At 41.4% G+C, this 14,022-nt stretch overlaps 1 protein-coding gene across 1 annotated transcript; it reads right to left on the bottom strand.

Moving 5' to 3' along the window:
* Nucleotides 1-370: 370 nt before the first annotated feature.
* On the bottom strand, nucleotides 371-1,432 carry LOC137572662 (calphotin-like). The gene has a single exon (XM_068284422.1). It carries the CDS (start codon nucleotides 1,430-1,432, stop codon nucleotides 371-373), a length of 1,062 nt encoding a protein of 353 aa, XP_068140523.1.
* Nucleotides 1,433-14,022: the final 12,590 nt, after the last annotated feature.

The following is a 14,022-nucleotide window of genomic DNA, read 5'->3' as shown; positions in this document are numbered from 1 at the left end:
TAAATTTATATATATGTTTGTAAATTCAACGCAAACTTCGCGATGAGTATAGCGATTTATTAAGAATTAGTCAAGCAATGAATTTAAATTGAATATTATAAATTAGCTTCCCGAAAGACAAAAATTAAGCGAGAGCGCAAAAAAAAACACGACCGACTTCGATGAGTGACAATATGCTTATATGTACAAACCATTAAAACAATTCATAAGTAACTGACATCTTACAACTCGGCCGTCCTGACAAGGAATCGACCTTGATTCTAGTTGCTAACAAAAGGGGTACATAATAACACCAGGTGGCTATCCATAGCTTCAGTTTGTAGGAGGCGGAAGCGGCAGGCGTGATGACTGTAGGACGGCACGGAGGGCACTACGGCAGGAATGTCTTCCCATTGGTCAGCGGCCAAGGGAACGTCAGACTCGGCAGCGGCAGGCTCGGTAGCGGCAGTCGAGACAGCAGCGGGTAAGCATGTAAACAGCGGGCACGGCAGCAGCGGGTACGGCAAGCGAGGCAGCCGGGCACAGCAGAGGCGGGTGCGGTTGGAACAGCAGAGGCGGGTACGGCAGCGCAGGGCACGGCGCTTGCAGTTGCGGCAACAGCGGCGGCGGGCACGGCGGCATCAGGTACTGCAGCGGCAGGCACAGCAGTGGGTGCTGCAGCGGCGGGTACGACCGCAGCGGGTCCTGCAACGGCAGGCCCGAGAGCGGCGGATATGGAAGCGGCGGGTACAGCAGTGGGCACGGCAACAGCAGACACAGCAGTGACGTCGACGGCAGCGGTGGGCACAGCAGGCAATGCAGCGGCGGGCATGACAGCAGCGTGTCCTGCAACAGCAGTCCCGGGAGTGGCGGATATGGAAGCAGCGGGTACAGCAGTGGGCACGGCAACAGCAGACACAGCAGTGACGTCCACGGCAGCGGTGGTCACAGCAGTGGTGGGTAATGCATGGGCGCGCACAGGAGTGGAGGGTACTGCAGCGCCAGGTCTGGAAGCGGAGGGTACGGCAGTAGCGGGTACGACAGCGGCGGATATGGAAGCGGCGGGTACAGCAGTGGTGGGTACGGCTGCATCGGCCGGAACAGTGGCGACCGGTACTGCAGCGGTAGGCACAGCAGTGGGTACAGCTGTGGGCACAGCAGCATCGGGTACTACAGCGGCGGGTACGGCAGTGGGCACGGGAGTAGCAGCGGGTACAGCTGTGGGCACAGCTGCAACGGGTACTACAGCGGCGAGTACGGCAGTGGCGGGTATGCCAGCGGCGGGCTTAGCAGTTGTCACGGCAGCAGCCGTGGTGGGTACTGTAGCGGCGGCAGCGGTGATGATGCCCAAGGAAGGGTGCAGTCGGCAAATTTGCACGACTGAGGCTGACGGCGGCACCCCAACTCTGCTAGCGCGCAGAGCTTTCGTCATCTCGTCTTTGGTGATTCCCATTATGGGGCTGGTCAGGATAATTTGAACTGAACTGATCAACTTTTTAAAATTGATGGCGTGTACAGCAATATGTATTACTATTAGTCAGTCTGATAATGAATGTTTGTAATAGGTTTGGGGCTTTTATATAGGGCCCTTTGTATCTACTGTCTAGCTTATGCCCTGACTCATTCCTTACAAGTACTATTGATATTTCTATACCATTTATTTCTATTTGTGGCTATTGGAATTATTTCTTATTGTAGCTATTTTGATATATAAAATTGGTCAGATGTTTGTAACGCTCAGAGGGGAACGTTTCCGATCAGATAAAGTATATACATATATTCTTGATCAGCATGAGAAGCTGAGTCCATATAGCCATGTCCGTCTGTCGGTCCGTGCGTATGCGTTTTACTGTACTTTTTATTACCTGTAGCAGATCATGTATGTTCATCAGTATCGGACCACTATATCATATAGTTTTATACGAAAATTATATGAAGCAGTTGGAATATCGCTATGACAAACTTATGTAAAAGTATTGGATATAAAACCTCAGATTTCAAAATTTGAATTTGATCGGATAAATAGAACATCGGCATAGCCGATGCTAGCTTCTTTGAAATTTTTTTTAATAATATTTATTAAACTATAAATAGAAAATAGGATTAAGAACTTCTAGAACACATTTATCTGATTATGATTATATTGATATTTTTTTTTGTATTTTAAGCATATAATTGTTTACAGTAATGAGCAAATCGAATGCAAAGTGATAATCATTTTTTTTAAATACCAATCTTTTAAATGTAAGCTTTTACAAGGGCAGAAGTTCTCCAAATAATGTGTCCCACATCTTCCCAATGTAAAACCAAAAGGCCGAGGCCAACTTAAGCCATGACGAAGTTTGTTCACTCTTGCAATTTTCTTTGTTACTTTTCCATGAACTACAGACGTAGTTATCCGATTTAGATATAAATTGTCAAAATTATAAAATACTACAGTGAGGGTAAGAGTAACAAACTAAATTGCAAGGTTGATCAGTTTGATTTAGCCCAACTTTCTAAGTTCCGCAAAAGAGTAATATTCAGTGTGCCTATACATATATAATAATATAATAAACTTTCACGAGAATAGCAAAGAAAATAACGAATTTATTGAGAAAAGTCACTGTTCGTGACTTTGGGGTTTGTATGGGAGCTATATGATATAGTGGTCCGATCCGATTGAATCCGAGATATACAACCCCTGCAGTATACACAAGCCTACGTGCAACTTTTCTCAATAACTTCGTTATTTTCTGCGCTATTATCGTGAAAATTAATATTAGAGAGATTATTACGCCTGTGCCAAATTTGATAAAGATCGGGTGACTATATCAGATAGCTCCCATAGGAACGATCAATGGAAAACAGTGACTTTGATCAATATCTTCGTTTTCCTATGCTAAGATTGTAGGCCATTCTATCGTAAACATAAGCCTTTTTAGATAAAACGTTCTTCCACATTGATGGCTAATAAGTAGGTAAGGAAAGAGTTACCAAAAAAGTTGCAACGGTATACAAACTTTGACGCGGTCGAAGTTAGCCCCGGCCCTCTGGTTTTACATTGCTTTACATTATTTTTCTATAAATGGAGTTTGGATAAAACAATAAGAAAAATAAGGCAAAAGAGACTTATTGGACAGCGTGGTTTTTGGAAAAGTGTTCTTTCTTTCCTCCACGTGAATTCCAACTGATCGGACGTATTTGTCCAAAGTTTTAAATAACCCAATAGGGGGAGTGCATGTGTATGTGTTCAAGAGATTGATATAAAATAATTTCATTGCCATAATTCTCGAATTATTGTATATTTAACTTATGCATTTTCTCTTAAACAGCATCGGAAATAGTTTCCATGAAGTATTGGCAATTTTTCTAAAAGATTCTCCTTACTTGACATTTTCTTTGAGACACCTGCCGAAGACAGTTTTTGTGATTAACTGTTTGCGGCAGTCAAAGTTAAATATATTTAACTTTTGCCTCGGATGATAGTAAGGGTAAATAAAAGATAAATTCCCAAAATTGTTTTGTGTCTTATACAGTGTTATTATAGATATGGCGTTCGCGAAGCAAAGTAAATGTTGAGACATTTGTAATTGTCAACATCGCACTTTACGCTTATCCTGCCTCCCATGTATTCTAGACCTTACAAACCGAACACGTGGAGGATTATAAAATTACAAGGATGTACGAAACCTAACCTTTTTCCCAACTTTAACCTAACCTAAAGCATGAAGGATGAACAGTAGAAAGATGTACTAAAATCTAACCTTTCTACAAACGTAACCTAACCTCACTCAAGAACGTGATGTAGCATTTTGGAATTATTTTTAAGTATAACCAAGGATGGAATTTGCCTACAGAGATTTTTTATTTGTCTTCGGAAAGGACGAAATAATCAGGATTAAATGAAATGAGTCAACATAAGGGTAAAAAAACTTTCACTCGTTGCAGAGGACGGACGTGTTTTTTTTGCGCTTATCAATTTTTATTTTTTTCTCGCGATTACATACATTTACAAATTTCTTGAATTTATTATTTTTTTTTATTTCGCGAATTCTTGCTGTCGCTTTTGTTTAAATTTAAATAAAATCAAAACTTACAACAATACTTGCATTAGCGGTGTTGTTGTTTTGCTTATCTCTTTTGCGTTTGTGTCTTTACCGTTTCAACTAATTCCCGCGCTCTTGCGTACAAATTGTTGTTGCATGTGTTCAATTTGACGCGCTCTCCCGCTCTTTCCTATTCTTGATTGATTTGCGCTCTCGTCTTTTGCCTACCCGCGACTCTGTGATACGTTTTTTTGTTTTTGTGCTTTCATCTCTTTTTTATTCTTTAGTTGTGAAGGCTTACTCTGCACATTAACCCTTGTGTCAGAACTGGTCAGTATATTCTTATACACAGAATTTTTACCCTTAATTTTTATTTTTTATTTTTTGTATTTCCTTTTTTAATTAAATTAAACTTTTTGATAAAATGGTTGTCTGCTCAAAAAATAATTGCATAGTTGCCACTAATGCGGTTGACTCCCATGATTATATTCTGTGTTGGTTGTGTGACAATGCGGTTCACGTTGGTGGCTTAAAATATGGATGTGATGCTTGCCGAGAGGTCGAGAATGAGATGCGCTCTTTCATGAGGCGGACTAGAGATAGTTTTGACACTTTAAGGGCAGGTTTTAATAAACTCCAAGCGGAGTTTACTGCGGTGGAGACTCAGTTCAGAAGTTTATCGCTTATGAATGAGTCTCCGAAACGTAAAAGGACCAGTCCTTGGGTTGTTTCTGTATCTGTAGATCCGCCAGCGTCTCTTATCGTCCCAGACCGGTCTCATGCACCGTCCACTCCTAATGTACAGCAATTGATTTCGTTTAAGAGCCCGGTTGTGAATGCTATTAGTAAGGAATTACCGGTATCACCTGGGAATGATCTCTTAAAAACGATGCCTATTTGAGTGTTTGATGTGTTACCCATTCCAATGGAAATTGCCGATAGTTCTAAAAGTATCGAGGGCCCCGTAAACAAGTTGACTGCTGCAGTGGGTGACTTGTCCAACGTTACTGCTGCGGCTGACGCTTCGGGACCGCGGCCTCTCGTTGGCATACCACCAAAGAAACATATATTTGTTTCTAGGCTAGACCCTTTTGTCACATCTGACGATGTAATAGCCTATATTCGGAAGAAAGTTAACGTCTCGAATATTGCTGTGGAGAAGTTTAAATTTTCTTATTCTCGGGACATTTCGTCCTTTAAAATTAGTGTTTCTGCCAATATCTTCGACACTATATGTCGAGAAGATTTTTGGCCAAAACATATAATAGTTAAGGAATATACTGTAAAAAGAAAAATCGGAAACCGATTCGCTTGCCAACAACAACTAACACTATTCCTGCCACATCAGCATCTGCTGGTGTGTCAAAAAACTAGCTTCGTCCCTTAACCTGGGTTACCAGAACGTTAGAGGACTGAAATCTAAACTTTCTAATCTCTATGTAGATAGTCTTTCTTTTGAACATAACATTCTAGCTTTTACAGAGACGTGGCTAAAACCTGATATTGCTGATGCATCGGTTTTTTCCTCAAACTTTTCTATATTCAGACGTGACCGGATTTCTCGCATAGTTGGTGGCGTTCTGATAGCTGTTGATGCTGCTTTATCATCTGAAATGATTCAATTTTCTAGTACCCAGGAGTTTGTCGGTGTTAAAGTAAATTTAAAATCTTTTAATGCTTTCATTACTTGTTCCTATATTCCACCATTGTCAGACATGGTGGTATATTTAAATCATTTAGAGGCAATTCAGTTTGTCTCCTCCTTAGTTTCCAGTCGAGACTTGCTCATAGTTGTGGGTGATTTTAATTTACCCGCTTTAGCATGGTCACTAACAGATGAATCTACCACGTTGTTGCCCTCTTTGTCACATGACTTCATTGATGGCCTTCTAGGCTTATCTTTATCCCAAGTCAATCCTGTCTTAAATTCTAATGGAAAATTGTTAGATCTTATTTTTGTATTGGATTCGTCTTATTGTGAGGTTTCTAGGATCGAACCATTTGTTCTTCCAGAAGACAAATTTCATCCTACATTAAATTTAAAAATTGATTTGCCCTTGCTTTCATCATTACTTGGTTCAAATGGGTTACCTCTAACTAGGTGCTTTCGTAAGACTGACTTTGCCAGCCTTAATGAAAACATTGCTACTACCGATTGGTCTTATCTGTACAATTGTAGAGATATGAACTCAGCTGTTCGCTTTTTCTATGATACTCTGAATTCACTCTTTGATATTTGTGTGCCTCTTGGTAGGCTGGAGCGGCTTAACAAACCTCCCTGGTTCTCTCGTGAGTTATCCAATTTGAAAAATGTGAAGACACGATATTATAAGAAGTTTCAAAAAACACGTCGTTCATCAGATTATGCTCTGTATACAGCCGCTCGTTCAAAGTTCATGATGCTTAATACACAATGCTATAATAATTATCTTCAGCGGTGTAAGCTTCAGTTTTCTTCTGACCCTAAACAATTTTATAACTTTGTTAATTCTAAACGTAAGACCTCTGTGCACCCATCTTTTTTGTTATTTCAAAATAAAAAAGCGAGCACTGATCAGGCAATTGCCAATATGTTTGCGAATTTTTTCAAAACAACCTATTCCTCAACGGAATATCGAGCAAGTCCGTATCCTTATCATTTAGAAAAAGCTAATTGCATTTTCAATCCAGTGATTGATAAAAGTACTCTTCTTAGCGAACTTAAACTAGTTAAACCTAATTATTCTCCGGGGCCAGATGGTCTTTCTGGATGCGTACTCAGGTTCTGTGCAAACGCATTATGTAAACCCATTTTAAAATTGATTCTATTTTCTGTCGAATCTTCTTCTTTTCCACATATTTGGAAGGAGTCGTATATCATTCCTCTGCATAAAAATGGCAAAAAAGTCCGAAGCCTCTAACTATAGGGGTATCTCAAAATTGTCCGCTATTCCGAAAGCTTTTGAGAAAATTATAACATCTCAAATGCAACATTTTTGCAGCTCTATTATTTCGCCATCCCAACATGGGTTTGTGAAACGTAGATCTACAACCACTAACCTTTTAAAATTTACATCAATAATTATCAAGGGGTTCAAAAATGGTAAGCAAACTGATGTAATATATACTGACTTTAGCAAAGCCTTTGATTCCGTTAATCATACCCTATTACTTTCTAAGCTGAGCGACATTGGGTTTCCACCGCTTTTCTTTTCTTTGGTTCGAGAATATTTAACAAATAGAAAACAGAAGGTACTTTTTAAGTCTTCTTTTTCCGCTTCCATTCCTGTGACTTCTGGTGTACCTCAAGGTAGTCATCTTGGCCCTCTGCTCTTCACACTATTTATTAACGATCTTCCATCAGTCATTGTTCATTCGCGCGTGCTTATGTATGCTGACGATGTCAAACTTTGTCTTACTCATAAAGATACAGATTCATTTAGTCGGCTACAAGCTGATCTTAAAAACTTTCAATCCTGGTGCCAGTTTAATCTACTAAATCTTAACACTACCAAATGTAAGGTAATGACTTTTTTCCTTTGACTTTTTTAAGTTAAATTTTAACACCCATATTTCCACCACGGTCGCAAAGGCCATGAGTGTCCTGGGTTTCATTAAAAGATGGTCAAAAGAATTTGATGACCCCTATACAACTAAAGTTCTTTTTACTTCGCTTGTCCGTCCTATTTTAGAGTATGGATCTTGTATTTGGTCACCTCAATATGAGTCGCACCAGATTAGACTTGAATCCGTTCAAAAGCAGTTCTTGCTATTTGCTCTTCGTGGCTTAAGCTGGGATCGCAACGTCAATTTGCTTCGTATTCTAGTAGACTTCTCTTGATTAACCTTCCATCCCTAACTAACCGTAGAATTAGGCTTGGTGTCATTTTTATGCACAAGCTCCTAATTGGTGATATCGACTCGCCTGAGTTATTAGCTCAGGTGAATCTGTCGGCACCATGTAGACGGAGTAGACATCCTTTGATACCTTTATCCTATAGTCGTTGTTCTTCTAACTAACTGCATGAACCTTTTAGGGTCCTCTGCTCTGATTACTACCTTCTATTCCCTGTAATCGGCTCAGAGTTTTCTATTAATATGCTTAAAACATCTATCCTGTCCCATTTAGTTAATAGATAGCTGTAGTATTATTTGCTTGTCTGTTTTTTCTATTGTGTATTTGTCCACGCGATTCGTGCCGTGCATTATACGGCTGCACCCCTCGGTCGGTCGGGTGGGAGGTGGGCAGTTATCTGCTTGGGCTCGCGCGTAACAGGCTATGTCCTGGTGTCGTAGCGGCCACTTGAACGTACTGCGCATAGTATCGTCAACGTCCGCTAAAAAAAAAAGGCTCCACAGTAGTTTAGAATCAATTTTAAGTTAAGTTTACATTGAATTACCTTTTTTTTGTTGTTTTTTGGCTAAATGGTTCAATGTTAAAGGAAATGGAATTCAATGGCAGTGTATATTTTCGTTAGTTAATAATTTTCATTTTTCAGAATTTGAGTATGCATGTAAATTTACAATGTAACTCGATGCTTTAACTCCATTTGGAATATATAAACCTTCCTATTTTCAACAGCCACAACAACACAACGAAAGATCTTATGCATACTAAACACTTTCTCAAAAGTCTATCACATGCGTTCCCAATACAATTTAAGTGGTTCGGGTAACTCTAGTTGGAAATCGAGGTATAGTCCTGGTGGAACAGCGGGAGTAGGTTTATCCGTTCTGCCTCCATTTTATTGAGCAAAAGGATCGCAGTGTCACTAACCTTTGTGTTTTGCTGGCCTATGTCGACAGTTACAGGGTGCAAACCAGGAGTGTTAGACTGATACTTTATTTTATTGAATATATGTGTAGTTCTCTTTAGCTAATACATATATAAGGCGGGATGTCCCAATTTAATTGAGATTTTGCCGTCATGTGTCAGGTTCTATTACATATTTGGCGCCGAACGTGGGGCCCGTAACGAAAGGTCCTAGAAAAGTGGTCTTACTTTTTAGGGCAAGAGTTGGTCCCATGAACGAGAGTAATAACGAGTAGTAATTCTGCCACAGCGACCTTCAGTAGTAGGATTGGCTAAGTAAACTTCGTCTTTTTGTTACTCTAATACTGGTATTGGCGATTTAAGTCTAGCTTGGAATTCGTAACGTAGTGTATTTACGTGTACGACCACTAGAGCGCTAAACCAAAAGCTTGGAGGATCTTTTTGTTTCTTTCTATTTTTTTTTCTCTTTTCTCCTTTGTGTTATGTATTTGCTATAAGATTCGATAACGGATTGGTTTTTTGGAATTCTTTATAATTGCGAAGCAGCTTGGCATTATATAAAAAGGAAAAAAAAATCTTTTCTCTCTGTGAGGAACATTATATAGACAAGAATAATGTTCCCCACAACAAACAAGCTACAACAAACAATCTACAAAATACAAACACAGCCAAGACACAAACCAAACACACCGTATAAGACCAAGCACAGAATTGGTCATATAAGAGTGAAATCGGCTGTGAATGAGCAAACGTAGCGAGGCCGGCCGAACATGACCGAATCGAACCCCACGCAACCGCTGGCGATTTCGTACAAGCGGGAAGATGCGTGGGAGGCATAATGAAAAACAATTATACATGCATAGGCGACGGGTAGCCAAGTCCGACATGGCTCGATCGAACCGAATCGAACCCCACGCAACCGCTGGCGATTTCGTACAAGCGGGAAGATGCGTGGGAGGCATAATGAAAAACAATTATACATGCATAGGCGACGGGCAGCCGAGTCCGACATGGCTCGATCGAACCGAATCGAACCCCATGCAACCGTTTGGCAATTTCGTACAAGCGGGAAGATGCGTGGGAAGCATAACAAATATGAGTGGCTGTATAAGAGTAAATGAAGCCGGGCTTGAAGACACAATTGCATGTGAAAAGGGGGCATTGGCCTCATTTGACAAATTAAGAGCATGGAGATGCAAATAAATGCATGCATTAGCATACATATAGGTCACACGTACACTATGCGTGAGACGGCGAGAGAGAATACCGGTGGCCAATGGGCCGCGCTATGCATACGTCACGCTCATGAGAGCGAGAGCGGTAAATTGCAAGCGCCAAAAGAATTTCGTGGGCGAGTGAAAACGAAAGCGAGGGCCAAGCTAGCCCGAAAGACGGGTGCGGGGAATGCTTGGTACCGAAATGAAACCAAGTGAGGGCTATGCTTATGAAACGGGGAGTAGGGGGGAGAGCCGAGAAATTGTAAACGAAAATGGTTTGTGGATTTGTGAGGGGAATATGCAAGCCGAAGGGGGAGGGATGAGCCATGGGGAAGCCCTCTATCTAATAGATACGAGATGCGTATGAAAGTGTTTGCGTGGGGAATTAAACAATAGTATATATTAAAGTAATCAGGCTAATTATGTTTAAACATTAATTTAGTTAATACCATTAGCATATATGTATGTAGATGATAATATTGAGTAAATGTGGGTGAATTTGGGTATGACGAGTGGATCAAAGGGAGCGGCGGGCGACGGCAGCGTTGGCAGAGAAAGCAGAGAGAGTCAACGGAATACGGAGGGCGGCCAATAGAAAGGCGACGCCAAGGCGAGAAAGTGATGCAAGTCAAGATGTACGAACAAGAAAGACAAGGACAAGGCGTAAATGGGCGCTCAGCCACAAAGAAGGTGGTTATATGCGCCAAGGATTTACGGGACTTTCACCACGCATAGCAACAAGTGGATGCGTGGGTGAAAGCAGAGGGTCGATGGAAATGTACCAGCTGTATAGCGGTACTACACCAAGATATTCCTGAGGCCGGGGAATCTGCCTATATAAAGGCAATGCCCATCAAGCAAATCATCAAGTCATCAAGTCGTGATCAAGTAACAAGTAATTAAGGCCTTACGAGTAACCTTAAAAACTTATCAAGGAAAAAACAAGGAGCAACAGAAACACTAAGAACTATACAGGCCTTACGAGTAACCTGTACAGTTTCATGCAATAATATCCAGTCGACAAGTCGTGATCAAGTAATAAGTAATTAAGGCCTTACGAGTAACCTTAAGAAACTTATCAAGGAAACACAAGAAACAGCAGCAAAGTTAAGAACTATACAGGCCTTACGAGTAACCTGTACAGCTTCGTTCTATTATAACCAGTCCTTAGACAAGGATATCAAGCGCCGTGCCCAAGCCAAAATAAAGTTGAGAGAAGCAAAGCGATCTCAACAGATATAGCGGAAAGGGTACAAAGGCGTATCACAAAGCAAGCACATACGATACAGATCGAGTCAATAGCCAGTAACGGCTACAGAAACCAGAGGAAGACACGAACGAGACAACGAGGGACTCAAAGTGACTCACTAACGCTATCCGAGCCCGGCACTACCAGTGTAGAAACCGTCATATCCAACCAACTCCATTAACAGCTTGAATAAATGTATAATTAACATCGGCAATTGAAATCGAGTGTGTTTAATTTCACCGGGGCACAAAATAAATTTGTTGTGCCGAACCTAGCCCAAGAGATATCGTAGATATCCCGAAGGACGAAAAAGGATCGTTACAACTGGCGCCCAACGTGCTATACTGGTGAAATTTTAACAAAACAAAAGTGTAAAATTGCAAAGAAAACATTAAAAATGGGGAAAGGATGGATTTACCACATGAAGAAGGAGGATCTGTTACAGACAGGCCAAAGGGTCGGGATCGAGATGACCGGCACAGTGGAGGAAATGAGGAAACAGCTAGGCGAATGGGTAGAAAAGAACGACACGGACCCAGACTGGAAGGAGGAAATAAATAGATTAGAGACAAAGTACTCGAAAAAAACCAGACAAGCACACATCAGCCAACTGAAGCAACAAATATGCGAAGAAGCGGATGGCACGAAAAGTGATGAGCAATGAGGATGGACGACTCGAATGACATGGCGGCGAGAAAATCTGCACAGACCGGCCGGCTGGACAGAAAACTCAAAACATGACTTAGAGCTGAAGTAGGATAATTAGATGTAAGTAGAAAAAAAAAAAGATGCGGAACGGGCCAAAACAAAAAAAAAAAAAAAAAAAAAAGAAACAAAAACAATGAAAAGATGCCCTAATCCGACAACAACTAAGAAAAGATACTCAGTAATCGCCAACATTAGAAGATGCCAATTGGCCAATAAAAGATGCGAGCTGAGTCCCAAAGGAAAAAGGCACAAAACAAGCAAAATACAAGCCAAAACACAAAAGAAAAAGAACACAAAAAAAAAAAAAAACACACAAAACAAGTAAAAACACATGCCAAAGCTACAAAGGCAAACATATTGAATGAACAAATACGAGAATGGAAAATATACATACAGGAAACAAAAACAAGGTACAAGGGACAGGGGAGGGCAAATCCCTCCCGAAGAAGGGGGGAGTGTGAGGAACATTATATAGACAAGAATAATGTTCCCCACAACAAACAAGCTACAACAAACAATCTACAAAATACAAACACAGCCAAGACACAAACCAAACACACCGTATAAGACCAAGCACAGAATTGGTCATATAAGAGTGAAATCGGCTGTGAATGAGCAAACGTAGCGGAAATGCCAGGTAAAGAGGCCGGCTTGAAAAAATAAAGCCGACATGGCTCGATCGAACCCCACGCAACCGCTGGCGATTTCGTACAAGCGGGAAGATGCGTGGGAGGCATAATGAAAAACAATTATACATGCATAGGCGACGGGCAGCCGAGTCCGACATGGCTCGATCGAACCGAATCGAACCCCATGCAACCGTTTGGCAATTTCGTACAAGCGGGAAGATGCGTGGGAAGCATAACAAATATGAGTGGCTGTATAAGAGTAAATGAAGCCGGGCTTGAAGACACAATTGCATGTGAAAAGGGGGCATTGGCCTCATTTGACAAATTAAGAGCATGGAGATGCAAATAAATGCATGCATTAGCATACATATAGGTCACACGTACACTATGCGTGTGACGGCGAGAGAGAATACCGGTGGCCAATGGGCCGCGCTATGCATACGTCACGCTCATGAGAGCGAGAGCGGTAAATTGCAAGCGCCAAAAGAATTTCGTGGGCGAGTGAAAACGAAAGCGAGGGCCAAGCTAGCCCGAAAGACGGGTGCGGGGAATGCTTGGTACCGAAATGAAACCAAGTGAGGGCTATGCTTATGAAACGGGGAGTAGGGGGGAGAGCCGAGAAATTGTAAACGAAAATGGTTTGTGGATTTGTGAGGGGAATATGCAAGCCGAAGGGGAGGGGGATGAGCCATGGGGAAGCCCTCTATCTAATAGATACGAGATGCGTATGAAAGTGTTTGCGTGGGGAATTAAACAATAGTATATATTAAAGTAATCAGGCTAATTATGTTTAAACATTAATTTAGTTAATACCATTAGCATATATGTATGTAGATGATAATATTGAGTAAATGTGGGTGAATTTGGGTATGACGAGTGGATCAAAGGGAGCGGCGGGCGACGGCAGCGTTGGCAGAGAAAGCAGAGAGAGTCAACGGAATACGGAGGGCGGCCAATAGAAAGGCGACGCCAAGGCGAGAAAGTGATGCAAGTCAAGATGTACGAACAAGAAAGACAAGGACAAGGCGTAAATGGGCGCTCAGCCACAAAGAAGGTGGTTATATGCGCCAAGGATTTACGGGACTTTCACCACGCATAGCAACAAGTGGATGCGTGGGTGAAAGCAGAGGGTCGATGGAAATGTACCAGCTGTATAGCGGTACTACACCAAGATATTCCTGAGGCCGGGGAATCTGCCTATATAAAGGCAATGCCCATCAAGCAAATCATCAAGTCATCAAGTCGTGATCAAGTAACAAGTAATTAAGGCCTTACGAGTAACCTTAAAAACTTATCAAGGAAAAACAAGGAGCAACAGAAACACTAAGAACTATACAGGCCTTACGAGTAACCTGTACAGCTTCATGCAATAATATCCAGTCGACAAGTCGTGATCAAGTAATAAGTAATTAAGGCCTTACGAGTAACCTTAAGAAACTTATCAAGGAAACACAAGAAA

This window comes from Drosophila tropicalis, unplaced genomic scaffold, assembly GCF_018151085.1.
Source record: "Drosophila tropicalis isolate 14030-0801.00 unplaced genomic scaffold, ASM1815108v1 contig_1072, whole genome shotgun sequence".
NCBI lineage: Eukaryota > Metazoa > Arthropoda > Insecta > Diptera > Drosophilidae > Drosophila > Drosophila tropicalis.
This window is presented reverse-complemented; position numbering and strand designations above follow the sequence as displayed.